Below are 26028 nucleotides of genomic sequence, written 5' to 3'. Positions count from 1 at the left end.
GACTTCCTGCAACTTGATACAACCCTGAACTCAAAAACATCTTTAAAAGATCTATTTTCAAACACGTACCTTTCCATCGATAAGTGCCACCCTGCAACCTTTGACTTCCATTCCAAGATGGACATCAGGTTCGATCAGGTACATAAAAGAGATTTTGGGGTTCCTTGCTTTCGTGGAAGAGTCGACCATTTCCTTGATGACCTGCATTACCAGTCATTCTTTTGATCATTGAAGATGTCCCAGGAATGATTGTTATCTTCATCAAGAGATGTGTCTCTGCCATTCGGACACTCCTTCGCATAACGGCCGAACTTATTTCAACAAGGCATCTGCCTTTCCTTCTACCCTTAGATCCGAACTTCCCAATGAAGTGATCTTAAGATGAACCATCAGAATCTTCCGCTACACCATTCTGATAACATTCTCTGCTTTGACTTCACCCTAGGTGAATTATGAGGAACCCATTGATCTTTCTGTCTTGTCCCAACTGTCTTCGGTGATTGCTCTTTCACTCTTGCTTGGGCATTGTCTTCACCTCAGCTCTGATACCATGTTAAGTTTAGGTATGTTCTATGCTAGAGCAATTTATTTAAATTTTCACAGTTAGCAATCACATCAACATTACAATAAACTGCAAATAGAACATAAATATAAAATCGCAAAAGACAAGCCAAGACAAGAGGACACAAGATATGGCACGAGCCAGGGACAAACCCCACAATGTGTGGGGAAACCCTTTGATCAAATCTTCTTTTATCTTCAAAGATCAGCAGAGAGAGAGAGAGAGAGAGAGCATTTACAACAGAAGTCAACACTTTGACTTATCTAGATTTGAGCATAGATTATTTCCTATAATGATGAGATCAGTTGAAGACATTCTGCTTCAACTGATTCTCGTAGTGTTGCCTCTTGTTCATTTGCTGCACATTATCATGTGACACCTTCATGCTGCATTATGCATCATCATGTTGACCATAATCTTCATGCATCATTATGATGCCCATGACTATATTATTTCTTTATTATGCTGAACATTAGAACTTCTTCTCCTTATAGACTGTAACACTGCTTCATATGCTGAGACATATAGATCTAATTCATACTGCTCACTGTGAAGTAATATCACAATGATCATCACCAAGACTCTGCTACAGGAGTATCCTAAGTTTGTCATCTATCTGAGATAGATATGTCGAGATGCTCAGGGTGCTCTCTCCATACAGGTATGCTGAGAGGGTAACCAACCTTGGTTCTACTTCTCCTTAACCCATCCGAGGAGGCAGCTTGAACTCTTATACACATCTCATCTCAATGCGGATCCGATTGTGTGATTGCGGCTTCCATGTGTTGACTGCGGCTATACCTCAGGAATGAACAACATGTGACTGCAGCTCCATGCATTGACAGTGGCTACACCTGAGGATAGCGTATAAGTGCCTGACTGCATTGATGCGGATATATGTCTCCACGAGCAGTGTATCTCTGCATGAACTGCGTATAAAAACTATGCTACCAGATCCACTGTACACGGAGCCTGTTATGATGACTGTGTTGATTCCACGAGCAACGTATCTCTGCATAACTACATTTCCAGATCCACTATACACAAAGCCTGTTATCATGACTGCGATGAATGTGAACAATATATAACATGAACAGCGTATCATCATATCTGGATCTGCGTATATATATATATCTAGTTCCATGCGTATAACGTGAACAATATATAACATGAACAGCGTATCATCATATCTGGATCTGCGTATATACATGACTGCGTATAACGTGAACAATATATATAACATGAACAACGTATCATCATATCTGGATCTGCGTATATATATATGATTGCGTATAACGTGAACAATATATATAACGTATCATCATATCTGGATCTGCGTATATATATATATATGACTGCGTATAACGTGAACGTATCATCATATCTAGATCTGCGTATATATGTTTAATTCATAGGTATGCCGAGAGTGAATTCAGCCCAGAACTTTGGTCAATACTGCGTCCTCCGAGATGTGTTCATAACTGCACCTACGAGGTCATTCCTGCTCCATTTATCCAGGATCGTGGCTGCACCTAAAACCCAAACGACGTGCAGTCAAACCCTTATTGCAGCTTTGCGCTTGCGGCTAGGGCATCAACGACTTAGCCCAGCATACTCTTAGTTTCTCTCTCCTTCACCAAAAACCCAGACGTGGAGAGGAGATCACCTAAAGAGTGTGAGTAAATGATATCAAATCCTCATCTATTTATACCAAAACAAGGATGATGAATAGACACGTCGGTTGGGCTTCTAGAGCCTACATAGGAGCTGGTCGGCTTGACTATAATTACATAAACAAAATAAATTCATATCTCCATAAATACTTATCGGAATCTGATGATCTTTGGATCAATCCTACACCTCTCGACGAGAGGGATCCAATAAAAATATCAGCTGCCATAAATAAGCCGACCCACATGGAGTTTGGCCCTAGTTGCCAATTTAACATATCAGAGCCTTGGTGAAAATAAGTCCAAGGAGATCAAAGATCACCTGAGGAGACCCCACTTGCTGCCAAAGTTTTCTGATTGAGATGGCTTCGTCCTACTTCAAGATAGAGGAGAAGTTGAATGATGCTTCAAACTTTGGTCCATGGAAAGCAAGGGTAGATATCACTCTTGAAGAACACGAAGTTCTGGAGTATGTTGAAGACACAATAGCTGATCCACCAAAGAATGCAAGTGTTGTTGTCAAATCCAAATATAAAAAGGGTGAAATCAAAGCTAGAAAAATTATCCTTGATTCTCTTAGTGATCATCTCATTACTTATGTTTCTAGTTTGAAGAAAGCTAAAGAAATGTATGACAAATTAATTGACATGTTTGCAATTAGTAACTTGAACCAGATTATTGCCTTGAAGAATCAGTTGAAGGACATCAAGATGAAAATAGGAGAGACAGTTCAAGTATACTTCCTGAAAATGACTAAAATCAGGAAACAACTGTCAACAGTTGGTGAAGTTGTATACGACAAAGAAATAGTGTTGATTGCGCTTGGAGGTCTTTCTCCTATTTGGGAGACTTTTATCACCACCATCAGCAACATCAACACTATTCCCACATTTGATGAGCTCATGGGAAAGTGTATCCAAGAGGAGGCCAGAATGATCTCCAGAGGGAGAATTTCACATCATGAAGAAAGAGAACCTACTACATTTTCAGCCTATGACAAGAGAAAGAAAGGTAATAAAAAGAAATATGCTTTCAAATCAAGTAAAGCGAATCTAGACATGTCAAAAGTTAGATGCTTTAACTGTCAAAAACATGGTCATTTTGCTCGTGACTGTAAAGAAAGAAGAAGAGCTCCTAGATTCAAAAGCAAACTTGATTATAGAAAAGACTCTTGTATCCATATCTGCTCTAGAAAATAAAGGAATGAAAGTTATTTTTATTAATGGAAAAGTTATAACTTGGCCTTTGAACTCAAGTATGAGAGAAGCCTTCACTCTTGGATCAAGATGTGAAGGGCTTTACAAAGTCAATGGTAAATCCATTCATGCATTGGTCCATGATATCGATCTTCAGTGTGAGCCATGGCATAGAAAATTTTCTCACCTACACTACAAAGCCCTACCTCATGTAAGGAAGATGGTTTCTGGAATGCTTGAGATCATAATGGATCATGAAAGAGTTTGCCCAAGATGTGCAAGTGGAAAGCATATAAAGGGACCATTCCCTTCAAGCAGAACAAAAACTAGTCAGGTACTTCAGCTCATACATTTTGATTTATGTGGACCTATGCATGTTACTTCTCTTGGTGGCTACTTGTATTTCATGATTTTTGTTAATGATTTTTCTCGCAAGACATGGATATTCTTTTTGAAAAAAAACAGAAGCATTTGACATGATTGAGAATCAAACAAGAAAGTTGATCAAAGCTTTCCAATCTAATAATGGGGGAGAGTTCACCTCCAATGAGTTTAATGATCTTTGTAGAGACACTAAAATAAAGAAAGAAACCACTGTGTCATATAATCCACAACAAAATGGTGTGGCTGAGAGAAAAAATATAACCATTATGGAAGTAGTTAGAGTCATGTTGCATGATCAAAAGCTATTGAAGTTTCTATGGGGAGAAGTTGTAAATATTGTTGTTTATGTGCACATAAAACTTCTCATCAAGCCTTAGACAATAAGACTCTTGAAGAATTTTTCACTGGTAAAAGGCCTGAGATGAGTCACTTGAGAATCTTTAGCTGTCCTATGTACTTCCATGTGCCGAAAGAAAAAAAGAACAAACTGGAAGCTTCAAGTAAGAAAGGTACGTTTGTTAGTTATTGTGATAATTCAAAAGCTTATAGAATTTATGTACCTAGTCAAAGAACTATTGAGTTTAGCAGAGACGTAACATTTGATGAAGATGCAACTCTTAGAAAAGCAAGAGACTCTCCTCCTCCTGCCATTGCTGAAAGACAAGTTGTTAATGAAAAAGAGCCTGCATCTGAGTCTGAACTGGAACCTGAGAATGAGCTTGTTGATAATCCAATGGGTTCCATGGATCCTCTAGATCCTCCACCACATGATCCTCCTACCAGAAAGAGACCATTATGGCTGCGAGATACCTTGCAAGATGCTGAACAACATGCTGCCCCAAGAGGAATGTTCAGAGAAAGTAAGAAGCCAAGTCGGTTTCAAGGGTATGTTGCTGCCATGAGAAACATCATTCAGGCAAAACCATGCACCTTTGAAGAAGCTGCAAAAGAACAAGTCTGGAAAGATGCCATGACTAAAGAATACGAGTCCATCATCCAAAATGATATCTGGGAAGTGGTTCCTAGACCTCAAGGTAAATCTATTGTCACTTCCAAATGGTTGTTTAAGATTAAACATGGTGCAGATGGTAGTATTGAAAAATATAAGGCTAGATTTGTAGTTAGAGGATTCTCTCGGAAAGAGAAAATAGATTATGATGAGATTTTTGCACCTATAGCTCAATATACTACTATTCGATCTGTTGTTGCCTTAGCTGCTAGCCAGGGATGGACTCTTCACCAAATGGACGTGAAAACTACTTTCTTGCATGGCTTCCTCAAGGAAGAGGTATTTGTGGAACAACCACAAGGCTTTGAAGAGCATGATAGAGAAACTCATGTATGCAGACTGAAGAAAGCCTTATATGGGTTGAAGCAAACTCTAAGAGCTTGGTATGCTCGCATTGATAGCTACTTGATAAAGCTTGGTTTCACAAGAAGCAATGTAAACCCAAACCTCTACTTCAATACAGTCCAAGGTATACCTTTGATTTTGGTATTGTATGTTGATGATTTATTCTTGACGGAAGGAGAACCTCTTATCCTCCAGTGTAAGAGGGAGTTAGCTTCTGAATTTGAAATGAAAGACCTTGGTTTGATGCATTACTTTCTAAGACGAGAGAGGTCTGGCAAAAGACCTGGTGAAATTTATCTTTCTCAAGTAAAATATGTTGTTAAGTTTCTTGAAAGATTTGCTATGGTAGAATGTATGTCCATGCATACTCCTATGGAAATGAACTTTAAAAAATTATGTAGCAAAGTTGCAGGACCTTGTCTAACAAATCCCATAGAGTATAGACAACTCATTGGTGCTTTGATGTTTTTGGTAAACACTAGGCCTGATATATGCTTTGTTGTAAACACTTTAAGTTAGCATATGATTGATCCCTTTCATGCCCATTGGATTGCTGCAAAACATGTACTCAAATACTTGCATGGAACTATAAATCTAGGATTGAAATATACTGCTAAAAATGTAAGACTTCATGGATATACTGATGTTGATTGGGTAGGTAACTCTATTGATAGAAAGAGCACTTTTAGGTGCTTCTTTAGCTTGGGATCTGTCATGATCTCTTGGATGAGTAGAAAAAAGAAGTTTGTTGCACTAAGTACAGCTAAAGTTGAGTACATTGCTGCTAGCATGGCTAGCTGTGAGGCAGTTTGGTTGAGAAAGCTTTTTGGGGAACTATTTGAGCAAGTTCTAGACACAACAGTTATATATTGTGACAATAAGAGCGGGATTTGTCTTGCAGAAAATCTTGTGTTTCATGACAAGTCCAAGCATATTGAGATCAAGTATCACTATATCCGGGATATGGTGCAGAGAGGAGCAGTGAGGCTCCATCACATCTCCATTGATGATCAGATAGCTGACATTCTTACCAAGCCTTTACCGAAAGGGAAGTTCTTGGTTTTTAGAGAGCAGCTTGGACTTATGGACGTGACCCTTCCGGGAGGTGGTCACAGCTGATCGAGAACACTGAGCTGCCTTTCCCCCCTGTCAGAGCTCACAGGATTAGGGAATGATGTCGGAAAGCTCCTAAGGATGAGGGACCTCTTGTGTAGTGTGTGCCACAAGAGTAGGCCTCAGTATGCATTTGACCCACAGTCTGGGACGTGGGAAGAGCCACCTATCTGGCCAATAGGTGTAGTGAGACTTGTCTGTGTGACTTGTCTAGGATGCAGGTGTTCCACCACTTGACACTTGGTTGTGTTTGATTCTTGTCTGTGTGACTTGTTTGAGTCTTTTCTATGTGATGTCTGTGTTTTATCACCTATTTTTTTGAGATGAAAATTGGTTGAGTATAGTCCTTGTTTATGTGACATGTGATGGTTCTTTCCTTTACAAATTTGTGTCAAGTGGATGATTCTTCTTTAAATTGCGACTTCATTGTTACAGATGTTACCGAGCAGAGTTGAACTAAGATGAATGAAAGAGATCAGAGGAAGCAGAGATCTTTGATGCAGAAAGAAATTCCTCCCTAGCTGAGAGGGAGTGTTAAAATTTGACAGCTCAGGGATGAATTTCTCCTAGAAGAAATCATATCTTTCAGTTTCGTTTGAACCACCTATAATAAAATTTCATTTCTAACAATTCTAATATGACTTTCCAAAAATAGAAAGTCATGTCTAAATGATCAAGGATGATCTTGACATATGGAATCCACTTTAAAATCAAATCAATCATGATTATACAAGTCAAGAATTAATATTTTTATCCTTACTAGTATTATTATTATTATGATACTATTATTTATAAAATAGTCTAAAGTCATTCACCTTTAATGGATTAATAAAAACGAATTCTCTCATGAAATAAGTAAATTAAATTGAGAATCTCTTACTTGGCAAATTGAACCTCTCTCTTGGAATAAAATAGTAACTCCACACTTAAGAGAATGTAACTCTCCCTCACTAATTCAATGTATGACAAAAGTGTAACTCCTCCTCATTAAATGCACTTGTAACTCTCTCATTCAATTTGATTTGTAACTCTCACCAAATACTCTCTCTCTCCCTAATTCGAATTGTAACTCCTTAAGACAAGTGCATCTCTCTTTATTCTTGGGATGAGTTACACTTCTCCTCAAGAAACTCCTCCCTCATGGAATTCAATTCTCTTATTATTGGCTTAAGGAATGAATTCATTTTGTAAGTCTCATTTCTCATCATTTAAGCAAGAGCAAGTGAGAGTTAAGAGTAACATATTCCTTGTGAAGAAGGAGAGCTAGAGTTGAGTGTGTGCAATCGAAGTGTGGGAACAAGTGAAGAGTAAGAGCAAGGGAAGAGTTGAAGCAAGTGTGTAGGACAAGCTCTAATCAAGAGAAGGAGGATATTTTCTAGCAAAGAGCAAGAGCGTTTCATTTGCAAGTTGATCAAACATTGGGGACTTTATTTATTCTCATTCTCTCTCTCTCTCTATACTCTGCTGAACAATTGAAGAAATCTAATAGAAGAAGAATCATTTGGGTTTTCCCCTAATGGGTTTTTCCCTGCTCATTGGACCTAACTCTCAATGTCTCATATTTGTGTTTGGTTGTCTTCATATGATCCTTAAGTTTATGTTCTATCTACAATTGTTGTTCTGAAAAGTTGTGAAGAAGGAATCTACATTCTAAGTAATTGTAACAGCAAAATACATTCAGTTTTCTGCAAAGTACATTCAACTTTCTGCAAAGTACATTCAATTTTCTGCAAAGTACATTAAACTTTCTGCAAAGTATATTCAATTTTCTGCAAAGTACATTAAGTTTTCTACAAAGTGCATTCAACTTTCTACAAAGTACATTTAGTTTTCTACAAAGTACATTCAACTTTCTGCAAAGTACATTCAGTTCCATTCAATTTTCTACAAAGTACATTCAATTTTCTGCATAGAACTTTCAAGTTTCTGCAAATAATTTTTAAATTTTTGCATAGAACTTTCAGATTTTAACATTATTCATTAAGTAGTTGCAGAGTTTCATGGAAAATTAACACTTGTATAATATTAGTGTTGGTAATAGTGAACTTGACGAAAGTTTTGTTGTTTTCCATCCTATTTCAGGACTACAAATGCAATTTACATTTTTGACAACTTGGATAAGGTGCACAGAGAAATTTGTTAATAATTTAGTGGACTTATTGAGAGGGATGTTGAATGATGATTCGCTTGAAGATTTCAACTCTGATATACATTTTGCAGGAAGGAAATAGAGTTACCTGCATGCCTATGTTTAAGATGACTAATCTAGATGAGTGTTGACCACTACGTGTCAATTACCCATAGCAGTACACCCCCTTTTCTTCGCAAAAAGGGATAGCACTTGATTGACATGTCCGTGCCATTCGACAGTCATCGTCGACTTCATCATATTATGTTGTAACCCAGTCTGCATGTGTAAATTGTAAATAATCTTAGCAGATATGAGTCATGTATGTAAATTGCCTAGGTGGACCTAACTTTCTAGTGATAATCTACGTTCCGGAAGGTTTTTCGTCTCACCGATCCATGATCGACAGAGTTTTCCTTCAGCCTAACCCCAAAGCCGGAATGGATTTTGTCATTAGAATCTTAGGAGAATCCTAGTGTGTTAATCTACTAGATTATAGTTGTGTCGCAGAACTGGGTGGTTTATGAGGGTCTATGTCAAATGGGTTCTCCCCTTTGAGATGTAAAGTTGTAAAAGTCATCATGTAAAGTGTCTTGAGGGTTAGAAAATGTTTTAATCCCCTCATAAGTCCTAAGTCCTGGGTCCTAGGTGATTTTTCCAAAGGCTAAGTTCGAGGATCCATTTAAAAATAAATTAAAAATTAAAAAATAACTGAAAAATAAAAATTTTAAAAAATAAAAAATAATATAATTTATAAAATAAATTAAAAAAATAAATAAAAATAATAAAATAATAAAATAAAGTAAAAACCTAAAAATAATAATATTTTTGAGTAAATAAATGTAGAATTTCAATTTTTAATGCATTAAAAAATTCGACGGATGAGATTAAGAGATGTCTTGATCCTCATCGATGGTCGAGATCATTTTGACGTGGATCACTCGAACTAGCTGTTGGGATTTTTTTCCTTTAAATAGGGTGTTAGGGGTCATTTGAGATCAAGATTTGATCTGAGAGTCTGGTGCTAAAGAAAGCTCTCTTGTAGTCATTTTTTGTGCAATAAAGAAGACTTTGGGGTTAAAAATCTTGCTGGTGTTACTCTTCTGAAAATGTTGTAAGATTGTTCTATTTTTTCTGCATAATTTTCAGCCATTAATGATAGCTTAATGAAGATTGATCTAGGCACAGGTATCTTGTCTGATCTTTGGGGTTTGAATGATAGTTTAGATTCTGAAATATAGTGGCAGGTATCTCCATTTGATCGGGGTTTCACTATTGTTTTCTCCTTCTATGTTGATGGTTGATTTTAAGCTGTGCAGGAAATCCTTTTTTTTCAGATTACCGGGCGTTAGGGGAAGTTCTCGGCTGAACCAGCCAACTCCCGGGTTGTGTTTTCTGAAAGAGCCCAGCCAGTTCTTGATCTCGGGCTTATCATTCGAAATATTTTTTATGAATGCATGCAGGGTTTTCTGAAGCGTTTTACATTAAAATTAAATTCTGATAATATTACTGTGATTATTGATAAATCTGGCTGCTTAAGAGCTTTCAGTTTGTAAATACTGTAAATTTTTTTGCTGGGTTTAGGGTTTTCAATTTTGTTTTATGCACATATCATTTTTGGGTGATTTTTCATTCCAGGTTGCAGGGTTTCTGAAGATTTCTGAGGGTTTATCAAAGTTGTTTCGCTGTCCAGGGGTTTCAATCTCAGTTGTTTTCAGATCTGGAGGGTTTTATTTGCAGGAAGAAAGTTCTCGAAGATTTTTTTTATGAACTGGCTGCAAACTCCTCCATACAATACGACAGCAAGTAAATCTGCTATCTTCAACTGGCGTTTTCCATTTTTCTGCTACAGCTTTTTGTTCCCCAGATCTGCCCTTCCTCCATCGCTGTTTGCAGTCCCTCCTTATCAAAACGGTTTCTCCACGTTTTCACTTCAGTGTCCTCATCTCCACGCAGCCTTTGAAACCCCCTTCACGCTGCCATTATCGCGTTTCCCTGTCCAGCTACTGCGTTTACGTTTTTTTCCACCATCAGAAGTGTTAATTTCTTCAAATCCAGAAATCCTTGGATCTGCATCTCTCCTCACCGCACGTCCAGCTCCCTTTGCTCCCTGCGTTGTCCTTGTTTTCCAGCTGCAAACCAAACCAGCTGTAAAAACGTGGCTCTCTCCTTATCGGCTCATCTGCCAGTGCGCATTCCTTGGCCCTCATTCCACGTATATCCTCCTCTCCGTCTATTATCTGCTGCAAACTCGTGGAGCTGCCATAACCCTTGCGTGCTCCTCGCTGCGCATTTCCCATTTCTTTTGGCTGCCGTCAAACTGCCTTTCGTTGCCATTCCCTTGCTCACGCATACCTGCAAACCCACGCCTTTCTTTGCTACCATTTCCCAGCAGTCTCTTCCTTCCGCCGTCGGCCTTCAATCTGCACACGCTACAGCCAAAACAAAAATTGATTTGCGTAAGTGTTTTCTCTGATATATGCGTGGGTTAGACGTTTTGATTTTTTTTTATTTTTCGTTTTAGTTTTGGGCAGTTTTGTTTTAGTTTCATAGATTATCGATTAGTCTTAGATCTGAAGCTTAGTTTTAGGCTTAGATCATTTAAATGTTAGCTTTATCATATTTTAAAAATTCAGGATTTTGATTTTTGATATTGAGATTTTAATCTTTAGTTTTAATTTCAGGTTTATTTAATTTTGTTTAGGTTTAGATAAATAATAATAATAAATAATAAAAATTAAAAATTAAAAATTAAAAAAAAAATTAAAAAAAATCTATTTTAAGTTTAGGTTTATTTGATTTATGTTAGCTTAAATGTAACTTTTCTTTTAGTTATATTTTGATTAGATTCTAATTTTTGTTTCATTTAAATTTTAAAGTCATTCATAAAAAGATTTAAAAAGTTCCTTTTATTTTTATTAGACCTTAGATTAGATTAATTTAGATTTTATTTTTCTTTTTTAGGGGGCTTTGTTTCATTTTGGGTTCAAAAATTAAAATTCATAAAAATTATAAAAAATAAAAAAAATTTAAAAAGAGTCTTTTTTATATAGATCATAATTTTGATTATTTTATAGTTTTAGATTTAATCATTATTTTAAATTTAGATTTAGGTTCTCAGTTATTTTGTTTTTCATTTAAATAAATAAAAATCTAGAAAAAGTTAAAAAAATAAATAAATAAAAAGAAATTAAATTTGGATTTTCATTTTCATTTTATTTGTTTTGATTTTTATTTAAAAGAAAAAAAAATAAAAATAAATAAATAAATAAATAAAAATTAAATTAAATTAAATTTCTTTTAGTTTAGTTTTATATAGATTTTTTGATTTAGTCTTTAATTTTCTTTGAAAAATATAAAAATATTTTGGGAAAATTTTTGCCAATTTCAGTCTTGGCTCGGGAATTTTTAGGTTTCATCTTTTATGCTGAGGCTAAAATTTTGATGTGGGAATTAATGTTTAATATGATTTAATGTTCATCTGAAGATTAACTGCATGAATGTGATCTCTGGTTAATATTTTACGTGATTGTTTAAAGCACTTTATCTTTCGAAATTTTAACTGCTGGAGTATCATTTAAGCATTTTCTCGCATTTGATAAAAAATTAATTGAGTTATTTGATGATAAATGATTGCTCTACATGGTTTATATTTCTGCAGCATCTGATAATTAATCGTTTAAACATTAAATCCACAAGGCACTGGTCTATTAATTCAATAAAATCTTTTTAGTGCCGGTTTCCTTTCGTGTCTCCCAAACCAACTGATTCACAGTTGGTCATCCATTTTCCTATAGGGTCTACCCCCCTTAGCCGTGGGAGACAGGCTTAAACGGAGAGATCGGGGATCAGAGTGACAGCCCCCAGTCTGAGCGTTGTCGTGACAATCTGTGCGACAACAATGAGCATCCCTAGGATGAGCAAGGTACCATCTTTGTTATGTACAAGTAGTCTAAGGAGCTATATAGAGAATGCCCAGCGCATAAATACATGAAAAGAAGGTGCATATATTAGGAGTTTGGCCCAGTGGAACACACCCAGTAATATGAACAGCATAACAAATGTGTCATCTATATACATCTGCGCCATTTTTGAAATGGTAGTTAATGGGTCGACCTGTCGAAGAAGATTAAATATTGATATCAATTCAATAATTTTAATGAGCCAATCCATACCTTAAATATTGTTATGAAATGTGGGCTTTTGTTTGGAGAGATTGTCCTTTGAGGGTCGTTAGAGGTTAAGCGTTGGGCCCAATTTGAAAACCTTACATTCACCTTCATATTGTTAGTTTTTGTAGCACTAGACAGGTGTTCTAGTCTCGACTTTGGTCAGAGAGGCTAAGGAACACAAAATCTCCAGAATCCAGAAAAAGTTTTAAGAGAAAACACCTAGAGATGGCTCAATTAAGTTAATCGATCAATAATTAAATATTTCCTAAGTCTAACTTAAGAAAAGTGATTAATTAATGGCAATTATTTGATAAAGGTGAGATTTCTCTAGAAACTCACATGGATCAAGTTAGAGATGATCTTAGTTGTTGATGGGAATCTAATCATGGTCGTTGGTTCACCAACAAGAGATTATAAGAGCACCTTGATGGGGATGGAAAAGACACAACAATAAGGTCAAGTTCCTAGGCAAATTGAGTTATCCAGCAACACCAGCTGAGCAGGGAGGCAGCGGCAAAGACGCTGAGTTATTCCACTAGAGGTTGCGCAAGGATTGTGCAGGCATGTTAAAATTGGAAACCAGGGCCAAACTCCATGTGGGTCTTCTTATTTATGGTAGCTGATATTTTTCTTGGATTCCTCTCATCGAGAGGTGTAGGACTGATCTAAAGATCATCCGATTCCGACATGTATTCATGGAGATATGAATTTATTTGTGTTACTTGACAATTTGTCAAGGTCGGCCAACAACCAAATTACCCCCACTCATCCTCAACATTGCACCATAAATAGAGGTGGCCTTCAAGTCATTTGGTCACTCATCTCTTGTGATCTCTCTCCACTTGTTTGGGTTTTGGTGGTAGGAGAGATCTAAAGGAGAATACGCTGCCCTAGAGGAGATGCCCTAGCCCTAGACGCTGTCTAAGGAGACCTATACGTTGCCCTAAATTACAATCATGAGACATCTAGACGCAGACCCTATACATGCAGTCATGGAGAAGTATTATCACAGTGAAGAGAGGCTCCTACATTTTCCTAAGGGAGGCTCTTCTACACAGCAAGGAGAAGCTTTAAGGAAGTCTTTATATGCTGCCAAAGGAAGCTCAAAAAGAGCCCTAGCCGCAATATTCTACACACAGCTAGCCACAGTCCTAATGGGAGGATACTAGTCTTACCCTAGCCGCAAATAACGAAGAGATTTGGCCGCAGTCCTAGGGGAGCTCTAACAGTCAAAGAGAGCCTCAATACACTGCTTAAAAGGTCCCTAATCCATAGTCTAATCCTCAGCAGTCTCAAGAGGCATCTATCTGCCCTAGCCGCAGTGAAAGGAGAAGGTTCCAGCCACTGAAAATGGAGGTCTCTAACAGCTGTCAAATTGTGCCTTAAACCGCAGTCCAAACAAGGAGTTTAATCTGTTGTTTAGTGATGCCCTAAACCGCAGTTATGAAGACGCCTTATCCGTAGCAAAGGAGGATTGATTAGCAGTGAAACATAAGCCCTATACACAGTAATGAGGAGGCCCTAAATCCGCAGTTAAAGGTGGACCTAATCGTTGTTCAAAGAGGCCCATATATGTTGTATAAAGGAGGCCTAACCGAGACCTAAAGTGCCCTAAACACAGCAGGTTGTCGACGTGAGAGTGGCATGGTTTGGCCACCTCTTTTGTGATAGTATAAGGCTGGTTTCTTCTTGTAAGAGGACCGAGTTAGAGGAGGATAGTATCAGACCTGTTAAGGTGTTATTGAAGGGACAAGCCATAATGAATATGTTACCTGAAGATTGTGTCTTAGGCCACAGGCCATAACACCACAATCAAGCATTTCATATGAGTGCATGAGGACCTATATATGCCCAAATCTTCAGCTTAATCTAGGAGTTGTCTTGTGAGATAATTCTGCTGAGATCTAAGGTCATCTTAATGACTATTGGAGGGTTGTATGATGCTGCTGTAATATGAGATGGACAGAGCTATTATCATGAGTTAGTATTACTGCATTGAGGATTAGTCGACTAGCAAGGTGCAGCATGGTGATGGAATCACCTTGGAGAATCAGTTGAAGAATGAGGACTGATAAGTATGCCTTCACCTGAGTTCAGAACTACAGTCCTTGTCATCATATCTACAACCTCATTCTGTCTTCTTCATGGTGAAGATCTTTGATGTCTGATCTCTTATTTTGGCAAGTCAAAGTGTTGACTTCAAATGTATTTGTACTATCTCTCTCTGTTGAACTATCGAAGAATATAAGAAGAATTGATCAAGGGTTCCCCCACATTGGCGTTTGTCCCTGGCTGGTGCCACATCTTGTGTCCTCTTGTCTTGGCTTGTCTTCTAATGTTTATGTTTATGTTCTATCTACACTTTACTATCATGCTGATGTGATTGTTAATCTAAATATTGTCATTGAGCTAAATGAAAAATTGAAGTAAATTGTTCTCAGCATAGAACATACCTAAAATTAACTAGGAAGCTTCAGTGTGGCAGTTAAATTTTGTTGAGCAGGGGATCGATTCAATGACCGGAGGCTGGGAAAATTTTCCAGAGGACCAGAGGATCACTTCTAGTAGCAGCAACAGGCAGAATGACTTGATCAAAGGCAGATTCATGATGTGTGTGTTTGGGTCTGCGCAAGCACTGTGCAGGGACCTGCACAAGGGTTCTTGAGGGCTAGTTTTTCTAAAGCACGTTGTGTCGGGGTTGCTCGTGGAGAGAGAACCAAATGTTGGTTCTCTTTGGGTTCTGCTTCTATATCCTGGATGAGCAGGAAGCAGAAGTCGGTTGCTTTGAGCACCAATGAGACCAGATACATAGCTATGAGTATGGCCTCTTGTGAAGCTGTCTGGTTGTGGAAGCTCTTCTATGAGCTGTTTGGACACGTGTTGGATACCATTGTGATCTTCTAGGGTGGAATTTGATTGTTGAGGAATCTCGTGTTCTATGATCGTTCCAAGCATATAGACATCAGGTACCGCTTTATTTGGGATATGTTACAATGAGGAGCAAGAAGCCTCCAACACGTTGGGACTGATGTGCAGGTCGCCGATACTCTGACAAAACCCCTGGGAAAGGTCAAATTCGTGACTTTCCGAAAACGACTTGGAGTTATGGATAGACCCTCTCTTGAGGGTCCTATATGATATGGACATTGAGCTCGGGGAGCTCCGGGGACTTGGGGGTACTTCTTGGAGCGGTAAGCAACCATTGGGTGAGTGGTTCAGCGTTCTCCTAGTGGTTTTCTACGTAGGCAGGATGAGTGGTTCATCCTTCTCTTGCTGAGACACAGTCATAGGGTGAGTGGTTTAGTCTTCCCCTAGTGATTTGTTGTGTACAGGGTGAGTGGTTTAGCCTTCCTCTGGGATACCCCATGGCAACATGTAGGTAGGATGAGTGGTTCATCCTTCTCCTGCTGAGACATCCTACCCATGCAGTCTGGGACTCACGGGAAGTACCTCTCATCTGGCCAATGAGCATGGAAATGAGAATAGGGACCATAGTACTATTGATGGATGCATAATGTAGTACCGTACTCCCTATGCTAGGATGATATTGATCTGGGATCAATTGGAACTGACTTCAAGTCAGTAAGAGTGGTATGAGACACTCTCTTTATTTGGAACTGATTCCGGATCAATAAGAGTGGTATGAAACACTCTCTTTATTTGGAACTGATTTCGGATCAGTAAGAGTGGTATGAGATGCTCTCTTTATTTGGAACTGATTTCGGATCAGTAAGAGTGGTATGAGACACTCTCTTTATTTGGGAGTGACTTCGGGTCAGTAGAGAATGGTATGATACATTCTCGATCACTTCTTCTTCTTCATAATCTAGCAGAGCAGAGCAATGCATGACATTGCATTGATGGCAGAGATAGTACGGATTGGCAGATGGATTAACAGATGGAGTTCTCCCTAGTTGAGAGAGAGTGTTAAAATTGGCAACTAGGGCCAAACTCCATGTGGGTCTTCTTATTTATGGAAGCTGATATTTTTCTTGTATTCCTCTCATCGAGGTGTAGGATTGATCTAAAGATCATCTGATTCCGACGTGTATTCATGGAGATATGAATTTATTTGTGTTACTTGACAATTTGTCAAGGTCGGCCAACAACCAAATTACCCCCACTCATCCTCAACGTTGCACCATAAATAGAGGTGGCCTTCAAGTCATTTGGTCACTCATCTCTTGTGATCTCTCTCCACTTGTTTGGTTTTGGTGGTAGGAGAGTTCTAAAGGAGAATACGCTGCCCTAGAGGAGATGCCCTAGCCCTAGACGTTGGTTAAGGATACCTATATGTTGCCCTAAATTACAGTCATGAGACGTCTAGACGTAGGCCCTATAGACGCAGTCATGGAGGAGTATTATCACAGTGAAGAGAGGCTCCTACGTTGTCCTAAAGGAGGCTCTTCTACGCAGCAAGGAGAAGCTTTAAGGAAGTCTCTATATGCTGCCAAAGGAAGCTCCAAAAGAGCCCTAGCCGCAGTGTTCTACACACAGCTAGCCACAATCCTAATTGGAGGATACTAGTCTTACCCTAGCCGCAGATAATGAAGAGATTTGACCGTAGTCCTAGTGGAGCTCTAGCAGTCAAAGAGAGATTCAATACGCTGCTTAAAAGGTCCCTAATCCGCAATCTAATCCTTAGCCTAATCCGCAGTCTCAAGAGGCATCTATCTGCCCTAGCCACAATGAAAGGAGAAGGTTCTAGCCACCGAAAATGGAGGTCTCTAGCAGCTATCAAATTGTGCCCTAAACCGCAATCCAAACAAGGAGTTTAATCTGTTGTTTAGTGATGCCCTAATCCACAATTATGAAGAAGCCTTATCTGCAGCAAAGGAGGGTTGATCAGCAGTGAAACATAAGCCCTATACACAGTAATGAGGAGGCCCTAAATCCACAGTTAAGGGTGGACCTAATCGTTGTTCAAAGAGGCCCCTATACGCTGTATAGAGGAGGCCTAACCGAGACCTAAAGTGCCCTAAACACAGCAGGTTGTCAGCGTGAAAGTGGCATGGTTTGGGCATCTCTTTTGTGACAGTATAAGGTTGGTTTCTTCTTGCAAGAGGACCGAGTTAGAGGAGCATAGTATCAGACCTGTTGAGGTGTTATTGAAGGGACAAGCCATAATGAATATGCTGCCTGAAGACTGTGTGTTAGGCCGCAGGCCATAACACCACAGTCAAGCATTTCGTATGAGTGTATGAGGACCTATATATGCCCAGATCTTCAACTTAATCTAGGAGTTGTCTTGTGAGATAATTCTGCTAAGATCTAAGGCCATCTTAATTACTATTGGAGGGATGTATGATGCTGCTGTAATATGAGATGGACATAGCTATTATCATGGGTTAGTATTACTGCGTTGAGGATTAGTCAGCTAGCAAGGTGCAGCATGGTGATGGAATCACCTTGGAGAATCAGTTGAAGAATGAGGACTGATAAGTATGCCTTCACGTGAGTTCAGAACTATAGTCCTTGTCATCATATCTACAACCTCATTCTGTCTTCTTCATGGTGAAGATCTCTGGTGTCTGATCTTTTATTTTGGCAAGTCAAAGTGTTGACTTCAAATGTATTTGTACTATCTCTCTCTGCTGAACTATCGAAGAATATAAGAAGAATTGATCAAGGGTTTCCCCACATTGGCGTTTGTCCCTGGCTGGTGCCACATCTTGTGTCCTCTTGTCTTGGTTTGTCTTCTGATGTTTATGTTTATGTTCTATCTGCACTTTACTATCATGCTGATGTGATTGCTAATTTGAGTATTGTCATTGAGCTAATATGAAAAATTGAAGTAAATTGCTCTCAGCATAGAACATACCTAAAATTAACAAGGAAGCTTCAGTGTGGCAGTTCAATTTTGTTGAGTAGGGGATCGATTCAGTGACCAGAGGCTGGGAAAATTTTCCAGAGGGCCGAAGGATCACTTCTAGTAGCACCAACAAGCAGAATGACTTGATCAAAGGCAGATTCATGATGTGTGTGTTTGGGTTTGTGCAAGCACTGTGCAGGGACCTGCATAAGGGTCCTTGACGGCCAGTTTTTCTGAAGCAGGTTGTGTCGGGATTGCTCATGGAGAGAGAAAATCCCCTCTAATAATTTTGGCCATATTATTTGCTGAGGATTGCCAGCTTTGGGCATCCAGATTGTACTCAGATATTTATTGTTGCATAATAATAATAATAAACCCCTCATCTGCTGCACTGGTTCCCACAATGGGTTTTTCTAGGGACATTTGTCCAAAAATAATGGTGTCAATTTTATTGTGTGTGCTCTATATTTCTTAGTTCCAACATTTTATTTTCCACAACATTTTTATGGTGAAAATTGCAGTTGTGATTTTATTCATTGTTTGTTGTAGCAAATAAACTGCACTTAATAATAATAATTAGTTAGAAGAATAATTTCCAGTTGCTGCAATAGAGTTGAAAATTTCACACATATAAGGACTTGGAGGAGTTGTTGTCACACTTGAAGGAAGTCTCACTCTTTTGAAGGGATTTGAGAGGCTACATGTCAAGCTTTGGAATGCTCATGTACATGCATGTTGAAAACTTGGAGATATTACTTTTATTTGTAGAAGAGGGTTATGTTGAGGGGATTTTGGAGCTGAGTTGTCAATATGAAGCCTCATGTTTTAATGCTTGGAAGGTTACTGATGTACAGATTAAATGTCATCTATTTTTGAATATTTCGAGGTCCATTTGTTTTTTTTGATGTTCAAAATTTGGAAGAAAATTTGAAACGAATGGACCATGTGAAGCTGGAAAAACAAACAGAATCACTTCACATCCTTGCATCAAAATACAAACAGACAGAAAGTTATCTATAAAGATGATGTTTAGAATTTAGAACTGCTAGCTAATTGAATGGTGGAGGGACCAGATCTGAAAGTTGCCAGAAAAGAGAGAAAAATATAGAGAAGTGGAGCAAAAGTGAGATAGAGTAGCAGAGAAGATCAAGGGGCAAAAACATAGTACAGAACAGAGCCAAAGAAAACGAATAACTTGAATTCAAAGACCAGGTAAATCAACAAAATAAGTTTAAAATCTTGTCAGGGGATTGGTGTCTCCTTTCTAGTAGTAGCCTGAAAAAAAAACAAGTTGGAGCCTGTAAGAAGTGGGAGTGGGTGTTTCCCGCAAGTTGTAGCTTGCAAAAGAAAAGAGAGGTTGAAACCTCATGCAGGTAGGAGCCTACAAAAATTGATGTAAAAGAGGGAGTGGGTGCTTGGCTTTACATCACAAAACGAAATTCGTGGTTTTCTCCCTTTATGAGTTTCCACTTATATCTGGTCTCTACATGTTTTGAATGTGTGCTTGCTTTAGTTTTGATGATTAGTTGCTGAATATCTACATAACTCTACTCATTGTTAAAGAAGAGATTAAAAGATTGTTAAAAATAATTAAAATTGGCCATTGTTAAAAATACAATTACTGCTTCACCCACCCAGTAATTTCCTAGTTTCCAACAAAACCTCCTTTGTAAATCATCTTTTCGATCATTGAGATAAGGCTCTCGAAGACAAGTGTTTCAATCTACTAGCACTACATCTTTGGCATTCTCTTGTGGTTGGCATATTTTCACTTTTATGTGCATTTGCACATTTCATGTGTAGCACAACAATGCTTGGGTATCCTTCTCTCTCTAGTGCACTTTTGGTACAGCCCTAATACACTTACTACTAGCGAGTGCCGATGTTTTTTCTCTTTCTACTGCAGGTTTTTGGGTTGGCATTTTGGTTCCATTCAATCTCCTCTTTCAGTTCTCAACAGCATTTTACAATGAGGCCCCTTCAACCACATGCATGCTCTAGACATCATCAGGGTTTGCATTGATCCCCCCACAGTGATTGATAAGATCTAGGATGCCTCTTCTCCCTCCTCAATATATACTTTTATTTCCACTTCTGATGCTAATGTTGAGCTAAGGCCTTGAGCTTCATAGGGTTTTCCACTTTCGCTTTGCCTAGCTCATGCTCTTTTCCTTTTTTAGTGTCGTTGGTATCTCTTTTACTTTAACATGTTCAACATCCAGAAGTGTTCTAGACAGTCCCAGTGTTGTGACCACTGATTGTACTCTCTAATTCGATTGATCTGTTCCATGGTCATTTGTAGACTTAATAAAATTGTCTTATCTTATCTATCTTGGTAGGAAAATTAAACTTTTCCTAAATAATCCTTGCAAACCACTTCTTCCAATAGCATGGCATCTACAAAAGAGAGAGCTGAAAGCAATGAAATCCCTCTTTTGCTTTTTAAGTTTTTCCCCAACTCTAAAGAATGGAATGCAGACCGCTCAAAGCCTCATAGGTATCCATACTGATCTCTTCCTTGGCACAAAATTGAGAAAGGAAATCAAACCACTTACTTGACTTGTATGATCACATGAATTACCAAATACAGTTTGCATGCAACCTAGCATAATCACAAAAACCATAGGAAAATGAATAATATGGCATTAGAGTACTTACACCAATGAGAAAATGCAACCACATGGGCCCTTTAACCAATCTCTGCACATAAGGCATCCCTGTAAAAAAAAACCATTTCAGTAATAGAAGATAAAAGATAAGAAACAAACTTTTACACAAAAATATCAATATAAAGATTCCATTTCAGAATCTCTTTTAACTAGAACCAAAGTCATCTGAAGAAGACTAGTGAAACATATTATCAGAAATAACTTATTACATTTTGCAATTTTCTCCATGTTTGATATTTTTAAGTATTCAAATGCATGGTGTGAAAAATTGTATTGCATCAGTACAAACAAAAGTCACGATAATTGTAGAATCTGCACAACATCAATGTCTTCAATCTGTATAAAAAATACAAGGATAGTAATAACTAGAGATAGCACCTCAGCACATTTCCTTTTCTATTCCACACTATAATTTATGTTTCTAAATATACAATCACATAGTATTCAAAATTCAAGTAATGACACATCACTGCAAAAGAAAGTTCATGGCACAGAATTCACATATGTTGGAACAATTCAAAAGGAAATATTGCAGCAAAGTTCAGCCTCTCTTAAACCAGCAGACTGTCAAACTCACAATTCACCCGCTCTTAACCCAGTAGACTGTGAAACCCACAGTTCACCCTCTCTTAAGCCAGCAAAGAATATGTACTCCCACATTGTAGTCATACTCAATACTGACTGTACTCTTCTTCAGTCCCATTGACCTACTTTTGTGGTCATCAATTGGACATTAATAAATTTACTTACTGCTGTGTACAAAAAGTGCAATAGTCAAACCCAAATACAATTTATGAAGCCCATTTGCAATCCACAGCTATCTGCCAACTCAGGGCTTGATGTGTCACTTTCAATCTTCACACAATTTCCAATTGATTAATCAAATTTTAGAAATTTTCATCGAGGCCAAATTTCCCATTGTATTAGAGAGCATCCATACAAGTTGCTAGCATGACACCCTAGAGCATATTGTAAGAATTTTTTCCCTTTGTGGAAACAATACAAGAATTGGCATCTAGTTTTGAACTCATAAAAGTATCCAGTGGCTTTCAAATATTTAAGTTTCAAACTATTGTGTATGTTTCTTCGAATTGCAGTATACAAGTCTAAGCCGCACTGATCATCAGTACAGTGCAGAAAGAATTAACATTTTCAGATTGAAGAGCTTAGGAGTTATTATATATGCTTTAGGTCATGCTCAGTCCAGATTTTCTTTGATCTGTTCTCAGAAACTCCACAACTTTCCTGGGGATAATTGCAGTATACAAATCTAAAATGGACACATCACCTGTTCAGCACAAAACAAATTAACATTTTTTAGTTTGAAGAGCTTAGGAGTCAACATATACACTGTAGATCATCTGTGTCCAGATTTTCCTTGTTCTGTTCTTAGAATCTGTACAACCCGCTCCTTCAGTACTAGTGTTTGAGCACTCTGGCAAATTTTATTACCCTTCTTGGGAATGATTGCAGAGTTCATTGTGTGTCCTAAGAGTGGACTCCATGTAATCAAGACAATGTCTTAGTCAATTCAAAATTGTGCAACCACTTATACTGGGTCCCTGGTAGTGCAAGCAGATTACGGTGCAATGTTCAAGGACAGATGTCTACCAATAGTGAGAAACTCATTATATTAGTCACTACAGACAATGGTGCCTTAGGTCATTTCTGAGACTTAATAACATTGAATTCTTGCAAGTGTATAGGTTAATCATTTGAAATTTCAAGTTCTTCAACCAAACTCTTTAATTTTAGTTTCAAAAGTTTATCCCACTGAACCATTGATGCTTCTTACAAAGCACTTGTCACCTTTTTAAAATAAGCCTGACAGAATGCCCTCCCTCCAATGGCGAACTGCAATACAACTCAAGAGTCAAAATGCAATTTATTAGACAGACTTCTTTCTCTATTATATTTGTTCATATTCTGTTGGAAACCAATAAAATGTCCTATAATGCCTTGCTCACTGAAGCTTTTTATGGATAATGAATACCAGATCCACGGCACTTGCCCTGGCCCAATCTGCTGGCCATTCATTGGCAGCTATTTTTAAAGACAAACTATTTCTATATTACTTCTAGACATAGACTTCATCTTCTGCATGAATAAACCTTATCACATGTTGGAAAATGTAACTAGTTTCAGTCTTAACTCTACAGATTGCTCTTAACGAAAAAGAACACTGATCTCACATTTCTAAAGAGGTGCAGAGATTCATCAATGAAATATATGTCGGCAAAGCATCTCATAACCATTTATTAAAAGAAATAAAGATCGGTTTTCATCATTCTTTCACATCCTGAAGATGAACCACCGTTGCTGGTTCGAAACGTCGATCTAAAGAAAACTAATGCGATGAATCCAGAAGATGATCTACACAAATTTGAAGATCGCAGAAACCTCAAAGACAAAATCTTCATAATTTGTCAATGTCCTCAAGTCATTATGTATATTTTATGTTACAAGAAAAAGAAGAAAGAAAAATATTATTTTACGCATGGGTTTCATGCTCCAATTTGATGGTCATCTAGGTTAAGCATGTTCTTCATGCTTCTAGGGTTTGTCATGTCAAAAGAATATTTTTCTTGATTCAAGGGAATCCTTGTCAATTGTATAAGACCCTTTCGGGCAAGTTGTAACATATAAAAGATATTGATTTTGAGTTTAGAAATTCCTATGAGCCTCCAAGCACAGGTCGGCCCTAGAAATGACAAGTCGGCTTAAAGAAGGGAATTCAACCACAAGAAAAGCCTATAAATAGAAACAGATTCGACGTCACTTAGTCACTAATTCGATCTGAAGCTGGAAGCATCAAGAAAATCAAAGCAAAGGTCGAGGAAGCAAGAGGAAGCCAAAGAGAAGAAGGAAAATTTGTTTTTGGGCTACATTATCTCACACGTGCAAAGAAGCTAGGGTTTTTGCAGCCACTGTAGGGCTGAAGTTGTTGGTCGAAGTTGCAAGTCGAAGCTGGGGGCCGAAGTTGAAGCTGGAAGCTGGTTGAAGTAGGATTGACTCTTGTTGTCTTGGTTGATCTTTGACCTAATTGAAAGGGCTTCTTGGAGGGCTGACTTGGTGCTTGGAGGAGGACTTGGTCTAGGGTTTTGGGTCTTGGTTTTCTCATTTGAAGTAGATTCTATAAGAAGAGAAGAGATTCTTTCTAGGTTTTCCCCTTGGAGGGGTTTTGCCCTGGCTTGGAGCCTAATACTTGTGTCCATTGTCTTTATTGTTTTTTCTCTTGATAATTGTTTGATGAAAAGATCTAATAAAGAAACACAAGAAGATAAATAAAGTTCACAAGCAATTATTAAGGTTAAGGAGAAATTGAATTAATAGTTTCCCTACTACATTCTCCAACATGGTATCAGAGCTAAGGTGAACAAAGAGAAGGCAACTGGAAGATCATCTTGTGGACATAAGAAGGAATTACTTATCAAGGGGAATCATTTGCAGAAGGAGACAAAGAAGAAGAAGACCTATTGACTTAAAAAGAGGGTTACTACATCAAGTTTTTGTTGAAAAAGACCTCATCACCAAGCTCTCATTGAAGAAAGGAAGGACAAGTTATTATTGAAGATTCTCAAGTGCATCATCTTGAATAAGAAGAAGCATCAAGGAATCTCGGGATCATCATTCACTCTTTGAAGCTATACAAAGGCACCATTGCTTAAGTCTTCTTTAAGGTCTTGAAAACATCAAGATAGTTAGTGACATCATCAAAAAGGAAAGGACTCTTGGTTGACAAGTATCATATTATCTTCTATGTCTAAATCTACAAATCACATGGCTACATTTTGCAAGGAAAGCAACAAGCTCGTTGGATTGGCAAACTTCCTAGCATGGAAGAAGAGGCTTGGCTTAGCACTCACAGAAAATGAAGTCATGGAATATGTCCTTGGTGAAGTAGTTGAACCAAACAAGGAAAAGACTGAAGAGTTCGCAAAATACAAGGGCGAAGTGAGGGCACAAAGGATCATTGTTGAATCCATTACAGATCATCTTGTTCCCTTTGTCGCTAATTTGAAGGCATCCAAGGCTCTGTCTGATAAGTTAGTAAAGTTGTACTCTATAAGTACATCAGGTCAAAAGATTTCCTTGAAAAATCAATTCTATAGAATAAGGAAGTCAAAGGATGAAGACATGGCCACTTATCTCATGAAGATCTCACAAATAAGGGATCAATTGCAAGGGATTGGGGAAATTGTTTCCGACTCTGAAATGACCATTTGTGTATTAAATGCTTTGCCACCTGATTGGAGCAATTTTGCAACTAGTATATACTCTAAGAAGGATACTACACCATTTGATGAGTTATGGGCTCAACGTATCTTGGAAGAATCCAGGATCAAGGCAAAGGATGACACCGAATCAAATGAAAAGTCTCGAACCTTTATTGTTAGATCCAAGAAGTTGAAGAAAGGGAAGTTTGGAAAGTTCGAGGAAAAGACAGATATGTCAAAGGTTCAATGCTTTGGATGCAATGAGTATGGTCAATTTAAGAGGGATTCTCCAAACAAGCAAAACAACAAAAGAAAGGAAAGAAGTGAAGCTCACATAGCTAAAGAAAAGGGAGAAAATGAGAAAAAGTTGAAAGGAGAAGATCCCAAGGATCTTTTCTATTGAAGGAAGCCGCATCTCTGTCGGGTTCTTTATGAAATTTGTCTTTCTTTTATTAAGTAGAAAGTAGAGTAGCATGTTTTCCTGCATTCTCCAGAAGAAGTCTTGATTTTTGTAAAAGCATGACATCATAGATAAAAGCATGTGGTAGTAGAAAAATTAGAATCTAATTGATCAATTGCTTTGGGAAATATCATCTATTTTAAAAGGAATGAGAAAATTGGAACCATATTGCATATAGTTGTTCATCCAAGTATTTTCTAACATCATGTTAGAGGTGGTCATTTTGCAAAGACGTGTGATTTGGGGTAGCATCGGATGTACTCTAGCCACGAAAATTGGTGGAGAGACTAA

At 38.0% G+C, this 26028-nt stretch overlaps 1 protein-coding gene across 2 annotated transcripts in view; it reads right to left on the bottom strand.

The window, feature by feature from the left end:
• Positions 1 to 26028, bottom strand: part of LOC149165351 (uncharacterized) — a 325800-nt gene that overhangs the window by 177306 nt on the left and 122466 nt on the right. For both annotated transcript variants that reach the window (XM_089431120.1, XM_089431121.1), the window contains one exon: positions 21050 to 21108. In XM_089431120.1, coding sequence (XP_089287246.1) covers positions 21050 to 21108 — 59 coding nt within the window. The remainder of the gene's footprint in view (positions 1 to 21049; positions 21109 to 26028) is intronic.

This window comes from Pinus tabuliformis, chromosome 5_1 (genome assembly GCF_031772625.1).
Source record: "Pinus tabuliformis cultivar Carrire ecotype Pingquan chromosome 5_1, CPIR1, whole genome shotgun sequence".
Lineage (NCBI taxonomy): Eukaryota > Viridiplantae > Streptophyta > Pinopsida > Pinales > Pinaceae > Pinus > Pinus tabuliformis.
Note: the sequence above shows the minus strand (reverse complement) of the source record. Positions and strands in the feature narration are given on the sequence as shown.